This window comes from Balaenoptera borealis (genome assembly GCF_965194805.1).
Source record: "Balaenoptera borealis genome assembly, chromosome: 15".
Lineage (NCBI taxonomy): Eukaryota > Metazoa > Chordata > Mammalia > Artiodactyla > Balaenopteridae > Balaenoptera > Balaenoptera borealis.
Genome location: NC_138871.1, coordinates 628,354 through 655,190, shown reverse-complemented (window position 1 = coordinate 655,190; position 26,837 = coordinate 628,354). Strand labels below are relative to the sequence as shown.

The 26,837-nt window shown below is 43.8% G+C and overlaps 2 protein-coding genes across 19 annotated transcripts in view; both read left to right on the top strand.

Moving 5' to 3' along the window:
* The window catches only part of RGPD4 (RANBP2 like and GRIP domain containing 4), a 54,601-nt gene extending 31,358 nt beyond the window's left edge, over window positions 1-23,243 (top strand). For 2 of the 6 annotated variants that reach the window (XM_082357303.1, XM_082357300.1), the window contains 11 exons: window positions 267-5,409; window positions 6,135-6,212; window positions 8,384-8,554; window positions 9,156-9,248; window positions 9,548-9,726; window positions 16,624-16,828; window positions 17,414-17,515; window positions 20,811-20,956; window positions 21,631-21,904; window positions 22,036-22,361; window positions 22,731-23,243. In XM_082357303.1, the coding sequence (XP_082213429.1) occupies window positions 267-5,409; window positions 6,135-6,212; window positions 8,384-8,554; window positions 9,156-9,248; window positions 9,548-9,726; window positions 16,624-16,828; window positions 17,414-17,515; window positions 20,811-20,956; window positions 21,631-21,904; window positions 22,036-22,361; window positions 22,731-23,036 (7,023 nt within the window). In that variant the 3' untranslated portion in view covers window positions 23,037-23,243. Of the gene's footprint in view, window positions 1-266; window positions 5,410-6,134; window positions 6,213-8,383; window positions 8,555-9,155; window positions 9,249-9,547; window positions 9,727-16,623; window positions 16,829-17,413; window positions 17,516-20,810; window positions 20,957-21,630; window positions 21,905-22,035; window positions 22,362-22,730 lie in introns of those variants that run through there. The other 4 variants (XM_082357301.1, XM_082357302.1, XM_082357304.1 and 1 more) reach the window with 4 other exon arrangements.
* Window positions 23,244-24,091: 848 nt separating this feature from the next.
* CCDC138 (coiled-coil domain containing 138) overlaps window positions 24,092-26,837 on the top strand; it is a 60,581-nt gene continuing 57,835 nt past the window's right edge. For 3 of the 13 annotated variants that reach the window (XM_082357333.1, XM_082357330.1, XM_082357328.1), the window contains exons 1-3: window positions 24,096-25,082; window positions 25,530-25,587; window positions 26,073-26,198. In XM_082357333.1, the coding sequence (XP_082213459.1) occupies window positions 24,648-25,082; window positions 25,530-25,587; window positions 26,073-26,198 (619 nt within the window). In that variant the 5' untranslated portion in view covers window positions 24,096-24,647. Of the gene's footprint in view, window positions 25,083-25,105; window positions 25,366-25,529; window positions 25,588-26,072; window positions 26,199-26,837 lie in introns of those variants that run through there. The other 10 variants (XM_082357326.1, XM_082357331.1, XM_082357321.1 and 7 more) reach the window with 7 other exon arrangements.

Below are 26,837 nucleotides of genomic sequence, written 5' to 3'. Positions count from 1 at the left end.
ATTCTATGGATCTGTTGTAGGAGAATTAGGTCTCTAAGGTGCTGTCATTAGTTAAGGCAATTTTCATTATATGCCAAGCAGGACTAGACCTGTAAGTATCTTTGTAGTAATGTAGAAGTGTCTTCTCTTACGGATGCACTGTATGCCCTAGTGATGTATTTACCCTGTACTCAGGCTTGAGGTTTATGAGAATTGGGTGGTATCTAGTTAAGCTGTAGTTTTATAGACAACCTACAAAAATGTGCGCTTTATTTTTTTTTTTCTAGGGACCAGTTTATGGCATGAATAGGCTTCCACCTCAGCAGCCTGTCTACACCTACCCACAGCAGATGCACACACCACCAGTGCAGAGTTCGTCTGCTTGTATGTTCTCTCAAGAGATGTATGGTCCCCCATTGCGTTTTGAGTCTCCTGCAACAGGAATTCTATCACCTAGGGGTGATGATTACTTTAATTACAATGTTCAACAGACAAGCACAAATCCACCTTTGCCAGAACCAGGTTATTTTACAAAACCTCCAGTTGCAGCTCATGCTTCAAGATCTGCAGAATCTAAGGTTATGGAATTTGGAAAACCCAATTTTGTCCAGCCCGTGCCAGGTGAAGGCATGGGGCCATCCTTGGCAGCACCTGTGCGTACATCACAGCCAACTGCTTTTAAATTTAATTCAAATTTCAAATCAAATGATGGCGACTTCACGTTTTCCTCACCGCAGGTTGTGGCACAGCCCCCTTCTACGACTTACACTAATAGTGAAAGCCTTTTAGGTCTCCTGACTTCAGACAGACCTTTGCAAGGAGATAGCTACAGTGGACCAAAAGCTGCTCAGACCATTGGACCTCGAAATACATTCAATTTTGGAAGCAAAAATGTGTCTGGAATTTCATTTACTGAAAACATGGGCCCAAATCAGCAAAAGAATTCTGGTTTTCGACGCAGTGATGATATGTTTACTTTCCACGGTCTAGGGAAATCAGTGTTTGGAACGCCTGCCGCAGAGCCGGCCAACAAGAGTCTTGACACTGATGGGGGTAGTGCGCATGGGGATGAGGACGACGACGGCCCTCACTTTGAGCCAGTGGTGCCTCTTCCCGATAAGATTGAAGTGAGAACTGGTGAGGAGGATGAGGAAGAGTCCTTCTGCAATCGTGCCAAGTTGTATCGTTTTGATGTGGGATCAAGAGAATGGAAGGAGCGTGGAATTGGCAACGTAAAGATACTAAGGCACAAAACCTCCGGTAAAATCCGCCTACTGATGAGACGCGAGCAAGTGTTGAAAATCTGTGCAAATCACTACATCAGCCCAGACATGGCCCTGGCGCCCAACGCCGGCTCAGACAGGTCCTTTGTGTGGTACGCTCTGGACTATGCAGACGAGTCGCCCAAACCAGAACAGCTTGCTATTAGATTCAAGACACCTGAGGAGGCAGCACTTTTTAAGTGCAAGTTTGAAGAGGCCCAGAGCATGTTAAAAGCCTCAGGAGCAAACAGAGCCACAACCTCCAGTCAGGCTACGAGAACTGTAAAAGAACCCACAGGTCCTGACAATAAGGATATTGGCAAATCTGCTGCCGGAAGCATGAACTTTGAATTTCAGGTTGCAAAGAAAGAAGGGTCTTGGTGGCATTGTAACAGCTGCTCATTAAAGAACGCCGCAACTGCTGAGAAGTGTGTATCCTGCCAAAATCTAAACCCAAGCAGTAAAGAGCTCCTTGGCTCACCATTAGTTGAAACTGTTTCCACTCCTAAACCTGGCTCAGAAAATACTCCAGATAGATTTGCATTGATGACTCCAAAGAAAGAAGGTCACTGGGATTGTAGTATTTGTTTAATAAGAAATGAACCCACTGTATCTAGATGCATTGCATGTCAGAATACAAGGTCTGCTAACAAAGGTGGATCTTCATTTGTTCAGCAGCCTTCCTTTAAATTTGGCCAGGGAGATCTTCCTAAGTCTGCCAGCAGTGATTTCAGATCTGTTTTTTCAATAAAGGAAGGACAGTGGGATTGCAGCGTTTGCTTGGTACAAAATGAAGGAAGTTCTGCAAAATGTATGGCTTGTCAGAATCCAAGAAAACAGAGTTTTCCTGCTTCTGCTGTCCCAGCACCTGCCTCTTTTAAGTTTGGTGCTTCAGAGACAAGCAAGGCTCCAAAGAGTGGATTTGAAGGAGTTTTCGCCAAGAAGGAAGGACAGTGGGATTGCAGTTTGTGCTTAGTGCGAAATGAGGCAAGTGCGGCCGTGTGTGTGGCTTGTCGGAATCCACCCGCTTCTGCTGCTGCAGCACCTGCGTCTTCAGAGACAAGCAAGGCTCCAAAGAGTGGATTTGAAGGAGTTTTCGCCAAGAAGGAAGGACAGTGGGATTGCAGTTTGTGCTTAGTGCGAAATGAGGCAAGTGCGGCCGTGTGTGTGGCTTGTCGGAATCCACCCGCTTCTGCTGCTGCAGCACCTGCGTCTTCAGAGACAAGCAAGGCTCCAAACAGTGGACTTGAAGGGATGTTCACCAAGAAGGAAGGACAGTGGGATTGCAGCGTTTGTTTGGTACGAAATGAAGGAAGTTCTACAAAATGTGTGGCTTGTCAGAATCCAAGAAAACAGAGTTCACCTGCTTCTGCTGTCCCAGCACCTGCCTCTTTCAAGTTTGGCGCTTCAGAGACAAGCAAGGCTCCAAACAGTGGACTTGAAGGGATGTTCACCAAGAAGGAAGGACAGTGGGATTGCAGCATTTGTTTGGTACGAAATGAAGGAAGTTCTACAAAATGTGTGGCTTGTCAGAATCCAAGAAAACAGAGTTTACCTGCTTCTGCTGTCCCAGCACCTGCCTCTTTCACGTTTGGCGCTTCAGAGACAAGCAAGACTCCAAACAGTGGACTTGAAGGGATGTTCACCAAGAAGGAAGGACAGTGGGATTGCAGCGTTTGCTTTGTGCGAAATGAGAGTTCTTCCTTAAAATGTGTGGCTTGTGATGGTTCTAAACCAGCCCATAAACCTGTTGCAGAAGAACCTTCAGCTTTCACTTTGGGCTCAACAACTAAGGCAAATGACTCTTCTGAAAGTCAGGTGGGAACAGGATTTAAAAGTAACTTTTCAGAAAAAGCTTTTAAGTTTGGCAATGCAGAACAAGGATTTAAATTTGGGCGTGTGGATCAAGAAAATGCACCTTCATTTACATTTCAGAGTTCTTCTAATACAGACTCTAAGTCAACAAAAGAAGGATTTAGTTTTTCTGTCCCTGTGTCTGCTGACGGGTTTAAATTTGGCATTCAGGAGCCGGGAAGTCAGGGGAGGAAGAGTGAAAAGCCCTTTGGAAATGACGCTGGTTGTCAGGCTCAGGATGCTGGTGGTCAGAAAGACGGGAGTGCTGTGGTTCTTGGTCAAACTGGCAGCACTTGTACATTTGCAGATCTTGCAAAATCAAATTCAGGAGAAGGGTTTCAGTTTGGCAAAAAAGACCCCAATTTCAAGGGCTTTTCGGGTGCTGGAGAGAAGTTATTCTCATCACAAAGTAGTAAAATGGCTGATAAAGCAGACCCTTGTGCTGACCTTGAGAAAGATGATGACGCCGATAAGACTGAGGACAGTGACGATATCCATTTTGAACCAGTCGTCCAGATGCCTGAGAAAGTGGAGCTTGTCACAGGAGAAGAAGATGAGAAAGTTCTTTACTCACAGCGGGTAAAATTGTTCAGGTTTGATGCTGAGATAAGTCAGTGGAAAGAAAGGGGTTTGGGGAACTTAAAAATTCTCAAAAATGAAGTTAATGGCAAACTGAGAATGCTGATGCGGAGAGAGCAGGTGCTGAAGGTGTGTGCCAACCACTGGATCACCACCACCATGCACCTGAAGCCCCTCTCCGGGTCGGACAGGGCCTGGATGTGGTTGGCTAGTGATTTTTCTGATGGCGATGCCAAACTAGAGCAGCTGGCAGCAAAATTCAAAACACCCGAGCTGGCTGAAGAATTCAAACAGAAATTTGAGGAATGCCAGCGACTTCTGTTAGATATTCCACTGCAGACTCCCCATAAGCTTGTGGATACTGGCAGAGCTGCCAAGTTAATCCAGAGGGCGGAAGAGATGAAGAGCGGACTAAAAGATTTCAAGACGTTTTTGACGAATGATCAAACAAAAGTCACTGACGAAGAGAGTAAGAGTTCAGGAGCTGGAGCTGCCAGTGCTGCAGACGCGAGCGGCATGCCAAATCCTGAGACCACCGGGCCCACCCTAGAGTGGGACAGCTACGACCTAAGGGAAGATGCTCTGGACGACAGTGTGAGTAGCAGCTCAGTGCACGCCTCCCCGCTGGCCAGCAGCCCCGTGAGGAAAAATCTCTTCCGCTTCGGTGAGTCAACCACCGGGTTTAACTTCAGTTTTAAATCTGCTTTGAGTCCGTCTAAGTCTCCTGCCAAGTTGAATCAGAGTGGGGCCTCAGTGGGCACAGATGAAGACTCTGATGTCACTCAGGAGGAGGAGAGAGATGGACAGCACTTTGAACCCGTCGTACCTTTGCCTGATCTAGTCGAGGTGTCCAGTGGTGAGGAAAATGAACAAGTTGTTTTTAGTCACAGAGCCAAACTCTATAGGTATGATAAAGATGCTGGGCAGTGGAAAGAAAGAGGCATTGGCGACATAAAGATTTTACAGAATTATGATAATAAGCAAGTTCGCATAGTGATGAGAAGGGACCAGGTATTAAAGCTTTGTGCCAACCACAGAATAACTCCAGACATGACTTTGCAAAATATGAAAGGGACAGAAAGAGTGTGGGTGTGGACCGCATGTGATTTTGCAGACGGAGAAAGAAAAGTAGAGCATTTAGCTGTCCGTTTTAAACTACAGGATGTTGCAGACTCGTTTAAGAAAATATTTGATGAAGCAAAAATAGCCCAAGAAAAAGATTTTTTGATAACACCTCATGTTTCTCGTTCGACCACTCCCAGAGAGTCACCCTGCGGCAAAGTCGCCGTAGCTGTGCTAGAGGAAACCACCAGAGAACGGACGGATTCGGCACAGGGTGATGACGCGTCAGGTGCAACCTCAGAAGTTGGCGGGGTGTCTGGCACACCTGAAACGACAACAAAAGCAGTGGTTTCACCTCCAAAGTTTGTATTTGGTTCTGAGTCTGTTAAAAGCATTTTTAGCAGTGAAAAGTCAAAACCATTTGCATTTGGCAACAGTTCAGCTACTGGGTCTTTGTTTGGATTTAGTTTTAATGCACCTTTGAAAAATAACAGTAGTGAGGCCAGTTCAGCAGCCCAGAGTGGATCTGAAAAAAGAGCGGAGCTTGGTGGTCACCAAGAGTCGCAGAGCTCTGATCTCACACCGTCTTCCGACAGCAAAGTCAAAAACTCCTCTCCTGCTTTTCCAAAGGAGCAGTCCTCAACCAGTCACACGTTTAAAACACCAGAAAAGGGTAAGCACTTAGCCTTTAGATTAAGCAGAATTTGTCTTTCTTGCCTTCCTTCCTCCCTCCCTCCCTCCCTCCTTTCCTTCCTTCCTTCCTTCCTTCCTTTTTCTTTCTTTCTTTCTCTCTCGCCCTCCCTCCCTCCCTCCCTCCCTCTCTCCCTCTCTCCCTCTCTCCCTCTCTCCCGCCCTCATTTTTTTTTTTTTAACGTTTATCTTGGTGTGGACTCTTTGTAGCAGGCTAATGTTGTAGTAGAAGTCGGCTCATAAACACAGTGCTCTGTGAACAGCCAAAAAATATTTGTGCGGATTTTTTTCCTCCCTAAAGCAGTTTACTGGTGAGTGTTCAAATGTTCAGACAGCAGCAGAGAGCTTGTGTGTAAGTTGTTTAGCTGTCGGTTCCTGGGAGACGCGTGTGTCCGAGCAGAGCACAAGGACTCAGCTCAGCACTGGGTCCAGCTTAGGGCCTTGAGTGTGAATCACGAGCAGGGTCCTTCTTCAGGTTATTACCCTTACGTTCTTGTCACTCAGAGCATGGTACTGAGATGTTCACATTTCATGTAAGGCAGTCTTGCCACCGCTTGTTAAATGAGCAAAGAACGAAGCCCTCGGGATAAATGGGTACGTGAGACGGCCACATTGGTGTAAATGGATGGACTCTGGATTTTATATTTTAAAATTATACTCATTTTGATTCTCCAAATGTTCAAAAATGAAATACTCTTTATTTTCTAGGGTTTAATTTTAGCCTTTTTAAATCTAATCCAATGGCATTTTGGAGCAGCACTCCTTCCTCCCAGCCTGAGAACAAAGGTACAGAGCTGGCACTGGCAGTGTGAGAGGACATCCGTTTTCTAGCAGCTGCTCGTCCTCAGCAGAGTAACTGGCTGTGTGCAGCTAAGGGCTTAACACTGCAGCATGCATGTGACAGAATGCCGGCGTGACCCCTTAATGCTGCTCTCGTGTACTTGGATGTCATGTTTTCTCACATGTTGTACAGCATTGTTTTGAGGTAGATCCGTGTGGTCTTTCCCGTTCTCTGTTTTGCACATCAGATGCTGTTTCAACTGTGATTAATGACGACCTGTATGTTACCTAACCTTGATCGTCTGCCAGTGTCCAAACGTGATGGCAGCAGCGTGTGTACCACAGGGAACCGAGTGTTTCTTTTAGCGCTTTCTTTTTGGACATGGAAGATGCTGTGTCTGAAAGTAGGCCCCACGTATAAGAGCTACCATTATATCCTGGTGTGTTCCCCGTGTAGTACAGACCACTTGTGGGAGAAAGTGTTGGTGCTGTAATGGAGTACTTGGCAGCTGGCTCTGTTAGAGACGGTCAGGAGCAGGTTGTGGAGATGAAAACTCACTGTTACGGTTCAATAATATATCTTGAGCAACACAACTGTGTTAAAAGTTGTCAAACAACTACAGTGATCACATGACAACCTGTGAGTTCTGGGACCCTCAGTTTTAAAGTGCACCAGTCGTACTACTTGCTACAGCAGCTCTTTGCCTTTATTCTTAAGGATGCATTCTTTGAAAAATTATGTGAATAGTGTGGACTTTTTTCTGTAAAGGGTACATACTTGTACACAGACTCTGGGGGCCCTAGGTGAAAAGTCCCTGGTCTGAGAGCAAATGTACCAAAATACTGCTGCAGGACAAAGAGTCCTGTTCTGTTTCAAGTCTGAGAATGTCATGGTTTCAAAGGACTGTAGAGATGAAGACTTGAGGCTGTCTGCTAAACAAGAATCTCTTATCTCACCATGTCTTTTTGTGGCCCTTGGCTAGGAATTAATGCTACGTTTTTGTAACAAAGGAGGGTGAAAGGCAAGTTCAACATTGCAAAAGGGCTGTTGTCTGGGTCAGCATCATCCAATAGAAATAAAATATGACCTGTGTGTGTAATTAAAAAGCTTCTAGTAGTCACATTTAAAACTAAAAAGAGAAATAGATGAAATTAATTTTATTAGTCTATTCAGCTTAACCCATTATGTCCAAAATACCATTTCAACTTCTAATCAGTATAAAAAATTAATTAATAAAAATTAATAATGAGATGTTTTCCCCCTTGTTTTTGGTGGGGGTTTTTTTTGTTTGTTTTTTGTTGTTACCAATCTTCAAAACCCAGTGTGTATTTTTACACTTGCAGCACATCTCAGTTTGGACTGGTTGCACCGCAGGTGCTTCATAGCCAAGTGTGGCTAGGCGGCCATATTGGACAGCGCCAGTCGGTACAGAGCATGCTTCATGGTTTGCTTACTCTTACCAGTTCCTTTAGCCAGAAGTCCTTCTTTATAGACCAGAGCATACTGTACGAAGAGTTCCTTTTCTCTCCATCTTTTGCCTTTTTGTTGTTTTTGGTTTTTCAGCTAATAGAAATGGTCTTAGGTTCCTACAGGATTATTTACCCAGAGGATAACAGGTTTAATTTAATTTTATCTATTATCATGCTTGGAAATACAGAAAATTGGATGTAATTCTAATCACCCGCCATCCTTGGCAATTGTTAACTTTCCTTGTAGGGTCTCATCGAGGTTGGCTTTGCTTTAGTTTTGTATTTATACTAATCTTCGCTTATGATTTCTTTAATGTTTCAGCTATCGCAAATGTATGGATATTTTGCTAAACCATTGAGTATTCCAAGTATGGTTGTGGCTGCACTTTTTAAATACCTTTTTAATTTATAGCCGTTAATAGCATTGTTTTCAATGATCAGTAAGTAAAAGCAGGATTTTTTTTTTTGGTTATTAAGTAGATTCTGTGTCCACTAAGGGTTTTTGATAGAACATTACCTCGGGTTTCTAATTCTAATTCATGGTTATTATGAGCTGTGTCCAAATCAAAGTATGTGTGTTTTTATCAGCATGCTGTTTTAACCTAAAGATTAAGTTCCATGATTTTTATTTTCAGTTAGAATATTGACATTAATTAATTAATTACTTAACATCTTGTCTTCATCAATTTTTTTGACTTGTCTTACAGTGGAAGAGAAGAAAAAGCCTGAAGATCTTCCCTCAGATGACGATGTTCTCATTGTGTATGAGCTGACCCCGACCCCTGAGCAAAAAGCTCTTGCAAGCAAACTTCAGCTTCCTCCCACTTTCTTCTGTTACAAGAACAGGCCAGACTACGTCAGCGAAGAGGAGGAGGACGGTAAGTCTTCTGTTGCTTTAAAGCATTCTGCTCCTGCTCATCATAGTGAATGGGGTGACGGAATTGTTTTCAGCCTGCTTCCTGGAGCCCACCCCTGCCGCCCTGCAGGTCGATACTGATCCTAAATGTATGTGTGAACAGTCAGTGGATGTCATGACTGAAAGAGCTGCATTCATTTATTAGCATTCCCTGGGTGGCTGCCGTGAACAGGGCAGGCATGTTGAGGGGACTGAAAGCAATTCTCATTTCCCTGGGGTCTCAGAGGGGTGGGCGAACTGTGAGGCAGAGACAGGGTCTGATTGGGGAAAGCTCTGTGGGCCCTGTCCAAGTTTTCAAGCAGGGGAGTTACGTGCTCAGAATAATTTCAGCAGGGCAGTTGGGCAGTGGTGTGGAGGACTGGGTTGTGGGAAGGGGAGCTAAAATGCCAGAGCAGCTCAGACGAGGCATTCAGGGTGTAGAATAGGCAAAGTTGGTTGCTATTTGGATGTGGGGAGTAAGGGAAAGTGTGAAGTTGGAGATAATTTTCCTAGATTCCTGGCTGGAAAATCTCCTGAAATTTACTGGAAGTTCTTTTATTTAATAAACCAAATTATATTTTAAGATGAAGATTTTGACACAGCTGTCAAGAAGCTTAATGGAAAACTATATTTGGATGACTCAAAAGAATGTAGACCGTTAGAAGAAAATCTAACAGGTATGTAACATTAAAATTACTAGTTACAATGTTTTTTAAAAATCTTCTGTTTAAAAGGAATCTCGCAATCTGGTCACCTCTGTAATTACCGATTTTGCCTTTTTGGTGATTTAAAATATTTAAAAATAATGTGAAGTGAAAAACATGGTGCTCCTGGTGGTGCTTGTTCTCCATCAGCATCCAGGGTCTTGTTATTTGGGTCTGGAATCTGTCGATGACACTGAGGGCCATGGTGGAGTAGTTGGACTTCATCTACTTTCATCTTAACTTTCTTTTCTTGTGTTGTATGGGATTTTCAGATAATGAGAAAGAATGTATTATTATTTGGGAAAAGAAACCAACAGTTGAAGAAAAGGCAAAAGCAGATACGTTAAAGCTTCCACCTACATTTTTTTGTGGAGTCTGCAGTGACACTGACGAGGACAATGGAAGTGGGGAAGACTTTCAATCGGAGCTTCACAAAGTTCAGGAAGCTCAAGTAAGACCGTCTCTGTGTGTTCCTTCTGGCCCAGTTGCCTCTGTTGACGCGATAAGCTAGAGGGTCCTCACCGCGTGGTAATAATGGGGTGCGTCTGGCAAGTGGTCGGACACCTCAGGCAGCTCTGGCCAGAGGAGGAGGACTCGTGTTCTGCCCGGAGGACCGGAGGCCCCCCTGCGACCGGTGTGTGTGCTGGGCTTGGGGAGTCAGGGCGGCAGCATGGCAGTGCAGAGGTCCCTAAGAAGGTCTACGCCCTGCAAAGAACGGTGTTAAGTAGTTCATTTTCTGTGCAAGTTAATTGATGGTGGAGTGGGCAGAGTGGATAGGAAATAGCAGCATCTGAAACCTAGCTCCCCTGACCTGTATACCTTGCTTGGCCAGTAACTTCGCGATTTGGTTACTTTCTTAGCTCAGGTGTAGCAATTTTAGTAGCTGTCAACGCCTTGGTGTCTTAATTTGTATTCCACAGAAACTAGAAGACAAGGTCCTTGTCTTGTAGTTGTTTACAATCTAATTTTGACATATTCAGAAAGGTTCGTTGCCTCTCAAGAAATACTGTTTGTTTGTTTTTTTTAATTAATTTATTTATTTAGTTTTGGTTGTGTTGGGTCTTCGTTTCTGTGCGAGGGCTTTCTCCAGTTGTGGCAAGTGGGGGCCACTCTTCATCGCGGTGCGCGGGCCCCTCACCGTCGCAGGCTCTCCTGCTGTGGAGCACAGGCTCCAGACGCGCAGGCTCAGCAGCCGTGGCTCACGGACCCAGTTGCTCCGCAGCATGTGGGATCTTCCCAGACCAGGGCTCGAACCCGTGTCCCCTGCATTGGCAGGCAGACTCTCAACCACTGTGCCACCAGGGAAGCCCGAAATACTGTTTTTTAAAAATTGTTGGAAAGATGGTTAAAATGAAATAGAGTCCTGGAGTTAGTTATGAATGCAGTGTTTTATTTAAAGGATACGTGGGTAGAGAGAGACATGGCCCAACACATGGCCTGAGTCTGTAGGAGACTTACTACCCTTCACCGTCTGTCTGACTCTGAGGAGTCTAGCTGGCCTGCTTTTTTAGCTATCCACCTAGGATATGCCGCCTGTTCCATAGGCTTCAGCTTATTCATCAGTGCACGTATAGCTAATGGCCATCAGCTGATGCAAAGACATTACTTCCTTGTTTATAACCAAATAGATTTGTGGAAGCCCTATCTGAAGTTTTTCCATCAGCGGCCTTGCTATGCTAAATCTGAAGTATATTTTAAATCCCTCAGCAGTTTCCCTGGACTCGGTGGAAGTACACGATACGCGATTTCTGTTAATCATCTTCTCTAATTGCTGCTGCTGGAGGCTTTATTTATTTATTGAAAAATTTATTTTAAAAAAAAATTTTTTTTGGCTGCATTGGGTCTTCGTTGCTGTGCACGGGCTTTCTCTAGTTGCGGCGAGCGGGGGCTACTCTTCCTTGCGGTGCGCGGGCTTCTCATTGTGGTGGCGTCTCGTTGTGGAGCCTGGGCTCTGGGTGCGCAGGCTCCGTAGTTGTGGTGCACGGGCTTAGTTGCTCCGCGGCATGTGGGATCTTCCCGGACCAGGGCTCGAACCCGTGTCCCCTGCATTGGCAGGTGGATTCTCAACCACTACGCCACCAGGGGATTCCCTGCTGGAGGCTTTAGGATCCAGTTTTTCATTCAGCAGATACAATACAGTCATAATATAAAGTTGGGTTGTGCAGATTGAAACAATGCATTTTAAATTTGGCCTCACTCTTTTGTGTGCAAAACTTAAAAATATTTATTTAAAATTTATGCTTTTCAAAACTTACAACACTGAAAAATAATCTCTGTGCTGATGCACGGACTGAATTGTACATTGTTTATTCTTTTCCCAGCTGTGGTGCACACAGGACTTGGTATCTTTTGTCAGTGTTTTGTGAACTGTGCTGTTTATAGGCGTTGAAATGGCTTATTTGAGTGACTATTGTGTTATCATTGTTATAACTTAAAATCTTTTTGTAAAATATCCTGTAACACTCTCATAATGTTCATTAAATAACGGTCCTAGGGGCTGTTCAGAAATACCTTTGGTACAGAAATTAAACATGATAAGCCACTGTAAGGGTTGAAAAGAAATTGCCAAGATGAATTTTAATTTTGGAGGAGAGCACCCTTTGATACACAGAGACAAAACAGAGAACTAACAACCATTAAAGCTGAGACGTGCTGTGTAATGGGTGTAGATATACATCCTCTTAGGATGCACCCTTCGTGATTTATACTCAGTCTGATTCATCTTGGACTATGCGAGATCTTCAGATAGGCATCCCTTGCATAAAACACCTAAGTGTACTGTATTTGTAAGTGCTTCCTATGAGCTGGCACTGTGCTGAGGATTGGGGATACAGTATTTGATTTGTCTACAAGAGTTGTTCATTCATGGACTCTTAAGTGGCGAATGTATTAGGAGCTGGATTACGCACTCCCCTCCCCCAAGTAATCTACCCTGCGTTTTTGGGGTAACATTAATTGTGATATAATTCACCCATTTTAAAATGTACAGCTCAGTGGTTTTTTGTATATTTACCACAGTCAGTTTTAGAACATTTTCATCATCCCAAAAAGAAGCCCTGTTAACCTCTAGCAGTCACCACCCTTCCCCATTTCCACCCATCTTCTCTAGGCCTGGATAACCACTGATGTACTTGGTCTCTGTAGATTTGCCTATTCTGACATTTCATATAAACATAATAATGTGTGGTCCTTTGTGTCTGTCTTCTTTTACTTAGTAAGTTTTTGAGGTATATCCACATTGTAGCATTTATCTGTATTTCGTTCCTTTTTATGGCCGAATAATATTCCAGTGTATGAACATACCACATTTTGTTTACCCGTTCATCTGTTAATGGTCATTTGGGTTGTTTCTTCTTTTTGGCTATTATGAATAATACTGCTGTGTCAGCCTAAATCATTTGACACGAACAGAATGGACCGTCTTCTCCTTGTGCTTCAGTCATTAAGAAATAATGACTTGGGCTTCCCTGGTGGCGCAGTGGTTGAGAATCTGCCTGCCAATGCAGGGGACACGGGTTCGTGCCCTGGTCTGGGAAGATCCCACATGCCGCGGAGCAACTAGTCCCGTGAGCCACAATTGCTGAGCCTGCGCGTCTGGAGCCTGTGCTCCGCGACAGGAGAGGCCGCGATGGTGAGAGGCCCGCGCACCGCCATGAAGAGTGGCCCCCGCTTGCCACAACTGGAGAAAGCCCTCGCACAGGAACTAAGACCCAACACAGCCATAAATAAGTAAATAAATAAAAATTAAAAAAAAAAAAGAAATAACGACTTTTTTCATTTGTATTAATTTTATAGATTTACGTAAGGAAAATTCACTTTTCGCTGTGTGTATGTTTTCTGTGAGTTCTTACACATGCCTGGATTCTTGTAATCCCCACCACAGGCAGGCAGTGTACAGAACTGTTCCAACACCCCAAAGAATTCCTTCCTACTGTCCCTTTCGGTTCAGATCCTCCCCCACCCAGAACCTCTGGTAACTGCTGATCTGTTTTCTGTTTCTACGTTTTTGCCTTTTCCAGACTAGCATGAATGGAATCATACATTATGTAACCTTTGATACTAGCTTTTTTCACTCACTCATTAAGCTCAAAAGCATAATGCCTTTGAGGTTTGGCCCAGTTACTGTGTGTAGTGATAGTATGTTCCTTTCTGTCACTGGGTGGTATTCCCTTGTGAGGATGTACCACAGTTCATTCATTATTGTTTTTGCAGGGAAAACAGGTTTCTAAATAGATCCAATCAGTTGATACTGTGTTGTACAAGTCCAGTCTATCCTTGCTGATTTTTTTCTGCTCGTTCTATTGATTATTGAGAGGAGTGTTGCCGAGCATGTTTGTTTCTCCTATCAGTTTTTGCTTCACGTACTCTTGTTAGGGAGTGTTCCCTCTGCTTCTCTTTTCTGGAACACATTGTAGGAATTGGTAATATTTCTTTCTTAAACGTTTGATAGAATTTACTACTGAAACCATCTGGGCCTGGTACTTATTTTTAAATTTTTATTTATTTATTTATGGCTGTGTTGGGTCTTCGTTTCGGTGCGAGGGCTTTCTCTAGTTGTGGCAAGCGGGGGCCACTCTTCATCGCGGTGCGCGGGCCTCTCACCATCGCGGCCTCTCTTGTTGCGGAGCACAGGCTCCAGACATGCAGGCTCAGTAATTGTGGTTCACGGGCCCAGCTGCTCTGCGGCATGTGGGATCTTCCCAGACCAGGGCTCGAACCCGCATCCCCTGCATTAGCAGGCAGATTCTCAACCACTGCGCCACCAGGGAAGCCCCCTGGTACTTATTATCATTATTTTTTTTTTTGGAAGGATATTAATTGATGGTAACATTTTCTTTAATAAATATAGGCCTATTCATATTATCTATTTCTTATGTCAGTTTTGGTAGGTTGTGTCTTTTGAGGAATTGGTTGGTCCATTTCCTCTACGTTATCAAATTTTGGGGCATAACAGGGTTTGTGAAGTGTATGAAGTTCATTGAAATTTATTACCTGTTTAATGTCCATGGATCAGTGTTGATAGCTCCTGTTTCATTTCTGATATTAGTAATTTATGGCATCTATTTTGTTTCCTTGGTGAGCTTGGCTAGAGGTTTATCAAATTTTATTGACCTTTTCAAAGAATCCGTTTTTTATTTTATTAATTTTTCTGTTTCCTGTTTTATTGATCTCTGCTCTGCTTTTCATTATTTCTTTAGTTCTTTGTGCTTTCCATTTATACTGCTCTTCTTTCTAGTTTTTTAAGGTGAAAGTTTACCGATTTTAGATCTTCTTTTTAACATACGCATTTAGCGGTACAGAGTTCCCCTTCCTTGCTTTTGTTGGCATACCACAAATTTTGGTAAGCTGTAGTTTCATTTCTATTTAGTTCAAAGTATTTTTAATTTGTCCAGAGACTTTGACATGTGTATTAAAAATGTGTTGTTTAATCTCCAGATATTTGGAGATTTTTTTTCAGCTATATTTGTTAGTGATTTCTAGTTTAATTCCATTATGGACTGAGAGTATACTTTGTATGGTTTCTGTTCTCTTGAACTTGCTAAAGTTTGTTTTATGGTCTAGAACGTGGTCTTTCTTCATAAATGTTCCATGCGTGCTTGAGAGGAACGTGTATACTGCTGCAGTTGGATGGAGCATTCTGTAAATTTTTTTATTTCTGTTATTGTATTTTTCAATTGTGAAGTCCCATTTGATTTTCTTTTGTGCTTTATATTTTTTTGCCTGACACCTATCTTTTCATTTGGCTTAAGAGTATTTGTCCTTACTTGGAACATTGTTAGAACAGCTTTTCAGAGTTTTTCTGATCATTCAGCACACGGATCATTTCATGACATTCCCCACCCTCGGCCAAGGAGAGTTGACTTTTCTTGGACCCTTTTCCGTCTGTGCCGTCGGCAGCTGCAGTTTTGGACAGCTCTGGTACGCTGCCTGGGATGTGGGTTAGTGGGTGGGGGCAGGAAAAATTTCCCACAGGGTTCTCACCAAGATTATCCCTCAGGTCTTGAGAGTCTTTTTTTTTTTTCTTCTTTCTCTTTTTCCTAAGTTAAAAACAGAAGTTTACTATAAATACATTTTCTAATGAGATGGCTCTTAGGAGGGGGGAAGTTTGTGGTGTCTTGATTGAAAGTGAATTTGGTAAGGCCAGAATTTCAGATTGTCACTTTGCCTGTCTCTCCAGTAGTCTTTACACCTGGGGACCATCCACCATAGTGAGGGGCTTTCTTTTTTCTGTAAAACTGGGAGACAGTCAGAGAAAATCTCAAATCTCTTGCCACCATCCAGCAGCTCTGGCCAGAAACCCTCTTCCTCCAGGTTCAGTACTTTCTTGTTGTGACACCCGCTGTAGGCAGGTAGGAAGCGGGTCAGCAAAGGGGCTCAGGCACGACCTCGCTTTTCTCCTCCTCGGCTCAGCCCAGTCCATTTCCGGAACCCATGGTTGCTTATGGGGGTTTGGGAGGAGGTTGTGTCCGGGAGGCAGGGACTGGCCTCATTGGCTGGGGGCAGGCACCTGTGGATGATGGGCCACGTGGCCTGGAGGTGCCCCCACGCCCCAGCAGTGTGCATGGGGGCACGTGGCTCAGGCCAGTACCTCCTCGGGTTCCGGCTGTGGTGCGGGGACCCCGACGGGCTGGCCTGTGGAGGCCAAGTTGTCCGTGGTCTCATCACTAGGCCTAGCTGCCACCTGCATCTCAGCCAGTGCTCCTCACCGGTGGGCCATATATATATACGTATATTTTTTTTTTTTTTGGCTGTGTTGGGTCTTTGTTGCTGTGCGCGGGCTTTCTCTAGTTGCAGCGAGCAAGGGCTACTCTTCGTTGTGGTGCGCGGGCTACTGTTCGTTGTGGTGCGCGGGCTTCGCATTGCGGTGGCTTCTCTTGTTGCTCAGCATGGGCTCTAGGCGCGCGGGCTTCAGTAGTTGTGGCTCGTGGGCTCAGCAGTTGTGGCTCACGGGCTCCAGAGCACAGGCTCAGTAGTTGTGGTGCACGGGCTTAGTTGCTCCGTGGCATGTGGGATCTTCCCGGACCAGGGCTCAAACCCGTGTCCCCTGCATTGGCAGGCGGATTCTTAACCACTGCGCCACCAGGGAAGTCCCATGTCTTGAGATTTTTAATCCTTCTGCTTTCATCCACTTTTCAGAGGCTTCTTCTAGTTGCTTTATCTGTTTCAGTCCAATTCAGCTGTAGGTGCTGGGAGAGGTAGGATGCAGGGTGGAATGGGAGAGAGAAAAGTGTGCTTACTCCATTTTGTCCAGAACTCCAAGTCCTCAATTTGTTTTAAAATAGGGTATATGATTCTTTTTGTCAATCAGTACTTAATGGCATAGTTATTTGTTACTTCCTCTTTGCAGAAATCCCAGAATGAGGACATAACTAGCACGGCTGACAGTGTGTGTACAGATGGCAGTAAAGTGACTGTACCATTTTTGTGTAAATATGAAGAACCAGAGTTTACTACCAAATCTATTAGTTCACCACCTGTTTCTTCTGAAACTGCCGATAAACCTGTGGATTTATCTACTAGAAAGCAAAATGATGCAGATTCTACAAGTCAAGGTACAATTTGATATATGTTTATAAAAACCTTCTAGGCATGCATTACTACATAAGGTACACCTGTGATTTTGAGAAGATAGACTTTTAAATGCAGATCCAGAAACTCCCTTTCTTAAAACAAAATTTGTGATGTATAAAGGGGCATGAAATATTTCGCTTTTATGAGCTTATTTTTTACAGTTGAGAATACAAAAAATCTTTAGATATTTCCTGAAATCCTGCCTTTGAATGAATGTTTTAGATTATATTAGATTGTGTAAAGCAGAAACTGTATAGCTCTCTATCTGACTTAGTATAGCTCTACATCTCATTTTTAAAAAATGATTTTGGGTATGATTTTGGTATATTGTTCATTGAGAACAGTACCTGAAAACTTAATAACAATGAAGAAGCTCAGAACTTGGATGTCTTTTATAAGTTTTCTTCAGAGAGATAACCAGATTATAAATGTTCCACACCCCATCCCACCCCATCCCTCTCAGTAGTAGAGCAGGTCCTACCCCCATTCTCTTTGGGTCCTGAGTAAAGCTTTGATATTCAACGTGTATTAAATGAAATATTAAATTGCTCTTTTCCTTTTGCCAGTGGAAAGCAAAACAGTTTCATTTGGATTTGGAAGTAGCACAGGGCTGTCATTTGCAGACTTGGCTTCCAGTAATTCTGGGGATTTTGCTTTTGGGTCCAAAGGTAAGATCAGGAGGAGCGGTTTTAATGATTGTATTACAGAAATATGCACACCTGGAGGAGCAAGCCCTTTGTTACTCACCTGGCCATTTGTTTCCCCAGCCCTACCCTCCAGCTGTCTAGTGTTGTAATAAAGGAAGGGCTTCTGTTTTATTGTTATTTCTGCTACTATTAATATAACCATAAGAATTTTCTCTTAATTCATTGTAACTCATGGTGCTAGTCTTCCCCATCCTGAAATGCAGAACCGTCACTCCAGTTTTGGAATAACCTTGGGATTGGCAGATTGTTCTTTTAGTTACACTTTTGATTTACTAATATTTCAAGATTTGTGCATCAGTAATTTTTAAGGAGATTTTGCAGTTTTTTATTTTTGCAGTATCCTTGATTGTGCTTTTTAATATAAGGGTTGTGATCATTTATAACTGGTGAGCTTTCCTATCTTTTCCAGTGATTTTTTCTATTTTTGGTCCATTTGGGTATCATTTGTAGAAAATAATCCTTTTCCTTGACTGTTTCAAAAGCTTGAAACAATTAGCATATTTTCTCATTCTTAAGATAGCTTTCATGTATCTGATTAGAGCACCACCTAAATTGAACAAGATGCTTGATTTGTCGAATAAATTTTATTGAAGATACATACTTACATGATTAATCTAATTCAGAATAGTGTTCTTCCCTCTCACATATTTTTACTTGTTTCACTAACACTGGGTTTAGCCAATCAGCAAAAACAAAACAAAAAAACCAGTTCCTGTCATTATGGAAACACATATAAAACTTTTAGAAATTACCTTCAGATGCTACGTTATGTTGGAATTCATAGCTTCACTGATGTCAGGTTGCTTTATTTTTAATTTATTAATAAGTAGCCTGAAGTCACAGGGTTATAGGTCAACAGATACAACAGTATAGTGGGTATAATTATCCACAAATAAAAAGCCAAATAAAAATTGATGTGTTAGGTTGCTTGATACTTGGTATACCTTTTTCAAAGTACTCCATCAGTACTGTACAATAAAGTGTGAGGTAGGCAAGACTCAAATGCCATGTGGGAGGCTCGCCCTGAGTATTATTTGCTGATGTTCACTCCTTTTTCCGTGAGATTATTTACCAAGCTCTTTTTTAAACTACATTTCTTGTTTTGTTCTTGGATCTGACAGGAATTTGTGCTTTGTCTTTTCAAAGAAGTAGCTTTTGGTTTTATCAGTTCTTTTGTTTATGTTTTTTATTTATCTTCAGATTTGGTCATTACTTTCCTTTAAATTATCATTAGTTTTCTTGCGTGTTGAATGCCTGCTTTATTTAATTTAGGTTGTGCTAATAAGCACAGAATAGCATTTTGAAACTAAATTCCCCTGGAATCAATTTCATAGCTTTTCATGGGGAATTTTCACACTACTGTAAGTTTTTTTAATATTTTAGAATTTCATCTTGCCTTCTTTGATTAAGAGCTTGTGGGATTTAATTTTTTTTTTTTTTTTTTTTTTTAAGGTAATCAATTTCACCAGAATGGTTTTTTGTTTTTTAAACTTATTTCTGGCATTGTGTGGACCTTTTTGATCTTAAACTTTTTGTTTTGGTTGGTTTTAAGCTACCAGGAGTCTTTTTTTTTTTTAATCCTTTCCTCCTCTTCTGTTATGTTCATTTTATTTTTGTTTCACGTTTTCTTTTGTTCCTTTTTTTCCCTGTCTTCTCCTGAAAGTCCTCTTCACAGGCAGGTCTGTCGGTCACTCCCTGTCTTTTGTGTAATATTTCATATGGAAACTAAGAGAACACAAGGAACACCTGTTTATCTGCTGCTCCCCTTTGTCCGTGATTTGACACATTTTATCGTATTTCCTTGAGATTCGGTAATGTTTTCATTAAACCCGGACACAGAGTAGAATCTTCCTAGGTACTATTATCTAGAACACAGTTGTTGTTAACTTGGTATTATTGACGTGCACATCTTTATACTCTTACTGTGTAAGTTCTTCTGTCCCTTTAGAACAGTGGTTTTCAACTCTTGGCTTCATATTAGAATTTCTTGGGAGCTTTTTAAAGAAAAAAGAAACACCTCATAGTTATGTTGGGCTCTCTGGGTGTGCGGCCCAGGCATTGGTATTTTACAGAAGCTGTTGGTGTTATTTTAATATGCACCCAGTGTTAAGAACCATTGCTTCAGAGGAATTTTGAGACTTTCTGCCATACCTCTCAGGGTATTGGGGTAATTTAAAAATTTTTTCTGCTTGGGAGTTCCTGAGCCAGTTATTTTTGAGCCCTACGCCTGTGTATCATGTAGATCTGTGGTTACTGTTCCCACACAACCTGAGATTGTGCTCTTCTTGTTTCAGAGCATTCTTTTGCTGTATCTTCTTAAGAATTTTTTTTTTCTTGTTTTTTTCTCCTCATTAAACCTGGCTTAGGAGTTACTGCTTTAGACACTCATTTTGTTCTTTCTTCAGGGTGCTGAGTTTTTAACTGATCCGTGACATTTTTGCCTTCTCCTGAGTTTTTGCATCAGATGTAGGATTAGAGAGCAGTGATTTGTCAGCAAGAGATGAAGAGTTGAGAGGTTTCTTTCCTCTAAGATAGTGGGGAATGTATTAGCAGGCTAGGTCCTTAATTTGAGATGTGGGTGAAGAAGCTTTTAGTTTTCACCTTCTCCCTGTGAGGGAGAGGAAAAGTCTTTGTTCCTCTGTGTGGGAGTGGGGAGCCTTTTCACCCCTTAACCAAGTTAAGCCTAGTATTGCTTGAGGAGAGTGGGGGTCAGCTTCTCCCAAGGCTGCCAGTGCCACCTGGCCAAGAAGTTTAAGCTCCAGCTCTAGTTACCTTAGGAGGAAGTTGAGGTAGAGAAGTTATAAACATGTGTTTAGTCTGCTTCGGCTAATATGGAAGTAGCAGATTTGGCTTCTTTGAGAAGAGTTTTAGGTTCAAAAGTTATATTTTTCATGTGATAGAATGTTTTATGAAATGAACTACCTTTGGAGCTGAGCTGGGTTTTCAGAGTTTCAAAGTATGTACTTTTAATTAAGAACCTGCTTCATTACTGAAAGTTCTTGTGTAGTTTAGTGTCATGAAGACCTAAGGCTCAGACGATCCTAGACCCTATCTGTATATCCAGGCATAAACGTTACTAAAAGTCCTGTGTACTCACCACATGAGTTTAACATGCCAGAAGAGTACAAGTTTAAACATTTTTATTAGAAGTATGTTACATCATTGGAAATTAGATTCATTCATAAAGTAATCTAACTGGGATTAAAAGCTTATTAAAATAGATACCACTGTTTAAGTATCCTAATTTATTCATCAGATAAAAATTTCCAGTGGGCAAACACTGGAGCAGCTGTGTTCGGAGCACAGTCAACCAGTAAAGTTGGCGAAGATGAAGATGGTAGTGATGAAGAGGTAGTTCATAATGAAGATATCCATTTTGAACCAATAGTGTCATTACCAGAGGTAAATATTGAAGAATGAAAACCTTACTAATAACTTCACATTTTAAGTTTAAAACTTGACATGGGCTTGATTTGTAGGGCTGGCCTTATTTGCATTTCTTTCAGAACACTGACCATTTCAAATGGAAGCTCTTTATTAGAAGTTCAGCCTTTAAGTTCAAATAGTCTTTTTAAAAAAATTTATATACAAATGTTATTTGGTAAATTCTATATGAAATCCTTGGGAAGAACTTGATTTTTCATGTTTGTTTTCAGTAACATAATTCTAGGGGCAAAAAAAAATCCCCAACCAACATCTCATCTCATATTTGCCACAGTCCTTTCAATAAAAAGTAAATTGTACTTTTTCTGGACAAGAATGTTGTTTTAGGCAAATTACTCTTATCAGTTTCAACCTCAATCAGCAGATAATATTTAAGAACAAGCATTTTTTTGAAACCTCTCCTGTAAAAGAATGTATTTAGTTTCCAAAATGAGGAAGAATGTTACGTAAGAGGAAAATGTGTAATGACAAATTTTTCCTGCCTCATCCAAATCAGATGTATTTGTAACCCTAGGATGTTAACAGGTTTCAAATTCTGTTCATGCCAGTGTCTTAAGGAATTTGGATCTTGGAATTTGTTATGGAATATTTTATAAGCAGCAGCTTATAGATAATTTCATCTCTTGTCACAGGTAGAAGTAAAATCTGGAGAAGAAGATGAAGAAATTTTATTTAAAGAGAGAGCCAAACTTTACAGGTGGGATCGAGAGGCCAGTCAGTGGAAGGAGCGTGGGGTTGGAGACATGAAGATCCTCTGGCACACGATGAAGAATTACTACCGGGTCCTCATGAGAAGAGACCAGGTGCTCAAAGTGTGTGCAAACCATGTCATCACCAGAACAATGGAACTGAAACCCTTGAATGTTTCCAACAATGCTTTAGTTTGGACTGCCTCAGATTATGCTGGTGAGCTCTACACGCAAATGCTTCTTTCCGGTTTGGGGATTTTTCTAAAATTGATAACAAATACATAAAACAATTTATAATATAACAGTTATTATAACACAAAGGTCACTGTGTTGTTTGTTGTTCAATAGATGGAGAAGCCAAAGTGGAACAGCTTGCAGTGAGATTTAAAACTAAAGAAATGGCTGATTGTTTTAAGAAAAAATTTGAAGAATGTCAACAGAATTTATTGAAACTCCAGGAAGAACAGGTATCACCCAGAGCAAAGGAGACAAATCCTGTGGTGTTTTTTGATGTTTGCGCAGATGATGAGCCTCTGGGACGTATAACCATGGAATTATTTTCAAACATTGTTCCTCAAACTGCTGAGAACTTCAGAGCACTGTGCACTGGAGAGAAGGGCTTTGGTTTCAAGAACTCCATTTTTCACAGAGTGATTCCAGATTTTGTTTGCCAAGTAAGTCTTAACTCTACATCACAATGGGTGTCTAGAAATGTGCAGCACACCAACTTGGGAAACTTGGGTGTTTCTCCGTGCTTATAATTTTCTTTAGACTTCTTTAGCATTTCCACACCCCCAGCTTCTGTCCCCACAAGAACTTTCAGCCTAAAACGGTTCATATTTTTAATGCCTTGAACCTGCTAGAAATCAAGGGTGGGAAAAAGATCGTTTCATTTTTTGTCTTCTTTCACAACTGGGTATTTCTGAGTTTTCAGACTACATTCTCAAAGAAGCTGGGTGTTTAGGACCTACCCTTTAGTGGTTAGTTCTGTATGTATTTTAACATTTTATTTGAGATTCCTGTTAATTGAAATCTTTTTTCAGGGGGGAGATATCACCAAACACGATGGAACAGGAGGACGGTCCATTTATGGAGATAAATTTGAAGATGAAAATTTTGATGTGAAACATACCAGTCCTGGCTTACTATCCATGGCCAATCGAGGCAAGGATACCAATAATTCTCAGTTTTTCATAACACTGAAAAAAGCAGAGCATTTGGACTTTAAGCATGTAGTATTTGGGTTTGTTAAAGATGGCATGGATACTGTGAAAAAGATTGAATCATTTGGTTCTCCTAAAGGGTCTGTTAGTCGAAGAATTATTATCACAGAATGTGGACAGATATAAAATCATTGTTTTTCATAGTAGATTTTACCTGTATAAACAGTTGAATTGAAGCCTAGCTGTTATGACAACATGGTAATTATGTTCAGCTTTTGAAAATGGACATTTCCAATGTATAAATGTAAAATTGCAGCTTATAGCTGTTGTCACTTTTTAATGTGTTATAATTGACCTTGCATGGTGTGAAATAAAAGTTTAAACACTGGTGTATTTCAGGTGTACTTGTGTTTATGTACTCCTGACATATTTGTATTAAAATGGAGTAATACTAATCTTGTTAAAAGCAATAGACCTTCTCAAACTATTGAAGGAATATGATATATGCAATTTAACTTTAGTTTCTTCTCAGATATTAGACTTCCTGCATGGATATACTTACTGTTTGGATAAAGGGACCATGACTTGGATAGTTTTTATTTCAGATTTGGAATATATTTGGTAATTTTCACTATTGGTGTGCTCATTTATGAATAAAGATTCACTTGTGAGTGGGTAGAGCCAGAGGGTAGAGACTTAACCAAAGTGCTCTTCTATCAATTCTTGCACCTCCTGTATAGCTAACAGAGTACCTTCTTTCCTTAAAATGTTATGTAGCTTCCTGTGCTCTTCCCAAGGTATTAAATTAATTTTTACATTTTAAGTAAGTTGAGTATTTAGACTTTTTAAAAAACCTGTCATCTGTTTCTACTACCTCAAACTGCATTTGGTTCTGATAGAACTTGAATTTTTCCTTGCAGTTATTGTGATAAAGTATGAGTATTTTAAAAAGGTCTATACCATGTTCTTTGGTTAAAGATTTGGTTTATACTAGATTGTTGCAGTACCTTTTTCTGGTGAATTTTGTAGCAAAAATAAAGTGACAATTGTTAACAGCCATGACACTTAAAATATTCATTACTTGTGCATCTAGTTGTTTTTTCATTCTGGAACCAAAGTAAGGAGATAATTAAAGATCTGTAAACTCAAACTGCCACCTAATTTCCAGAGCTCCCAAGGAGAGGACTGTTTTCCAGTTGGGTATACACTGAAAACTTACTTGGAAATGGCTAGTGTCAGAAGTTCGACAGAAAAAGAGGGACGTTCTCATCAGCCTACTCGTGTGGCACCACAGAGCACCCCCGGAGAGCACATTTTGCGTATTCCAACCACTGCCGGCGGTGCCTTCCGCCCCCCGGGGTTCTTTCCAGCGGAGCCGCCTCATTTTGGGTAGTGAGGCAGTGGGGCTGTCGCGCCGTTTGGGGTTTGGAAACAGGCTGTCCTGGGACAGCACCTGCTGACCGCCCGTAGTGCGGGGGTCTCGTGGGGTCCGTGTGCCGGGCGCGGTGGACGGCCCTGACCCTCCGAGTGTGGGTGTGTGGATGCGGGTGTGGGTGGGTGTGTGGGTGTGTTTGTGTGTGGATGCGGGTTGGGGTGGTTGGATGCGGGTCCCCGCGCGCGGCTGCCCGGCGGGGACACGGGTGCCTGTCACGTTTCGGGGCGCCTCCCGAGGGATTCCAGGCTGCGGGAGGCACTCGGAGGCGCCCTAAAGCATCCCAACTGTGGACTCACAAGCTTGGTAACGAATGCTTTGGCCGAAACCGACTTCTCCAGGATTAGTGTCTCACAGCTGCTTCGATGGGTTCGAGCGCTTATGAGACGGACCCGCGCGGACTGCGCCTCGGCGTGACCCTTGGGAAGGAAAGGAAAACAGGAGAGCCCCGCGCGCGCCCTCACGGCCCGCGAGCACGGACCTGCGCCAGCGGCCGGGCCCAGCCACGTCCGCGCCGGAAGAACGCCGGGGGCGGGGCGTGCGCGCGTCGTGACGCACGTCCGAGGCGCCCGCCCAACCGCAGATCAGAGCACTTTTGCCGGGGAGACGACGGCGGCCGCGGCGCGCCGTGCGTCACGGCGCAAATCCGCTGCGTCCGCCCCGCCCGGCCGCGCGCCGTTACCAGGGAGACGACGGCGGCCGCGGCCATGGAGCTGAGGGTGGTGCAGCCGCCCGGGCAGGACCTGATGGTGGAGCGCCTCAAAAGCCGCTACGGCGTGGGGGGCGGCTGCCCCTCCGAGGTGAGGTCCCGCCCTGCCTGTCGGCCCATGCCAAGTCCGCGGGTCGCCGGATCTGCGGGTCGGAGCGTGGGCGCGAGGCAGGGCCCCTGGCGGCGGCGGCGGCGGCGGCGGCGTGCGTGCGCTTGCGGGGAGGGTGCTCTCGGCGGGCACCGGGAGCGGGAAGGGCCGGGCGCGTCAGCGCGCAGATGCGTGGCAGGCGTTCCCGGCTGTGACTTGCATGCGGGTCGGAACCGCCTCGGTCCCGCCCCAGAGCGGCGAGTCCGAGCCGGTTTCACGCCTAAAGGTGCGGGCGCGCGGCCTGGTGGATCCGCGGTGGCCGCCTCTGTGCGCAGACCCGGCGCGCGTGTCAGGGCGGCAGGGAGGGGACCGGGATGAGGCCGGTTGTGTCGGGCGGGGGCGCCGGGCGGCCCGGCCCGCCCCGGTCACCGCTCCGTCGTTCTCTTTCAGCCCGGGCGCCGGCGGCCGGACGTGGCGGAGCGGCGGCGGCGGCCTCCCCGCACCCCAGGTACGGCGGCGGGCCGGGTGTCCGCGCGGCTGGGGAGGCGCTCGCTCTTTTTTTCACCGCAGCAGATGTAGTTTATTGTGCAGCGTTTAATGCTTGAAGTGTATAAAGGGGAGAAATAAAGTGTTGAACGTTTGGGCACTGGCGGGATGTCGTGACGAGGTGGAAGGAGGACGGATTCTGAACGTTCGGGGAGTTCGCCTACCGCCTGCGGTCCTTAGGTTCCGACCCATAGAACAGGGTTAGAGGCACCTGCTCTGCTTGCTTCCCCGCGTCGTTGCCGGCGTCACGTGCGGGGGGGCCTGGATGAACGTCAGTGCTGTTTGAAGAGCAGACTTGATGCCTGTTTTCTGGAAGTCTGCATTAGGGAGATACACAGACAGGAAATCGCTACGTAGCTTTGTTCTCCTACGTTTCGGGGTCGAGAATGAGGTCGTTGATATCTGACCTTAGTGAGCAGCCTCTGCCGTCTTCTTTCCTGTTCACAGAGGACTTCGGTTTCTACTCACGTGGAGATGAAGCTGGTCCGTCGCTGAGATGTCACTCTGATGAGAGGAGGCGCGGCCCCGCATCCCCCCGTGGTGCCCTCAAGCGCGGGACCGTCAGTTGGCAAGGTACCCCGAGTCCTGCTCGGGCCTCCCCTGGGCATCTCGGGAAACTAAGGAGGGTCAGGGGCTGCCTGTGCGTTTGCTTTTCTCTGAGAGGAGCCTGCTGAGTGGTTGGAGAAACTGGGTGAGTGTTACGGAGAATTTGATAAAAGCACAAACCTAGCGTCGTGTTTGCTGGCATAATGCAAAGTTACATTGTGTGATAGATGGCTCTTCATCCAGGACCCAAATGAAGACCTTGCTCCCCTCCCCCCCTTTTTTTTAATGGTGATATTCTAATTCTAATTTTAAAGTATTTGTTTATTTATTTATTTATGGCTGTGTTGGGTCTTCGTTTCTGTGCGAGGGCTTTCTCTAGTTGCGGCAAGCAGGGGCCACTCTTCATCGCGGTGCGCGGGCCTCTCACCATCGCGGCCTCTCTTGCTGCGGAGCACAGGCTCCAGACGCGCAGGCTCAGTAGTTGTGGCTCACGGGCCCAGTTGCTCCGCAGCATGTGGGATCTTCCCAGACCAGGGCTCGAACCCGTGTCCCCTGCATCGGCAGGCAGATTCGCAACCACTGCGCCACCAGGGAAGCACCCCCCCTTTTTTTTAATTAACTAAGGAATTAGGGTAAAAACGAGTACAAGTTTGTTAGGCGGCGGTA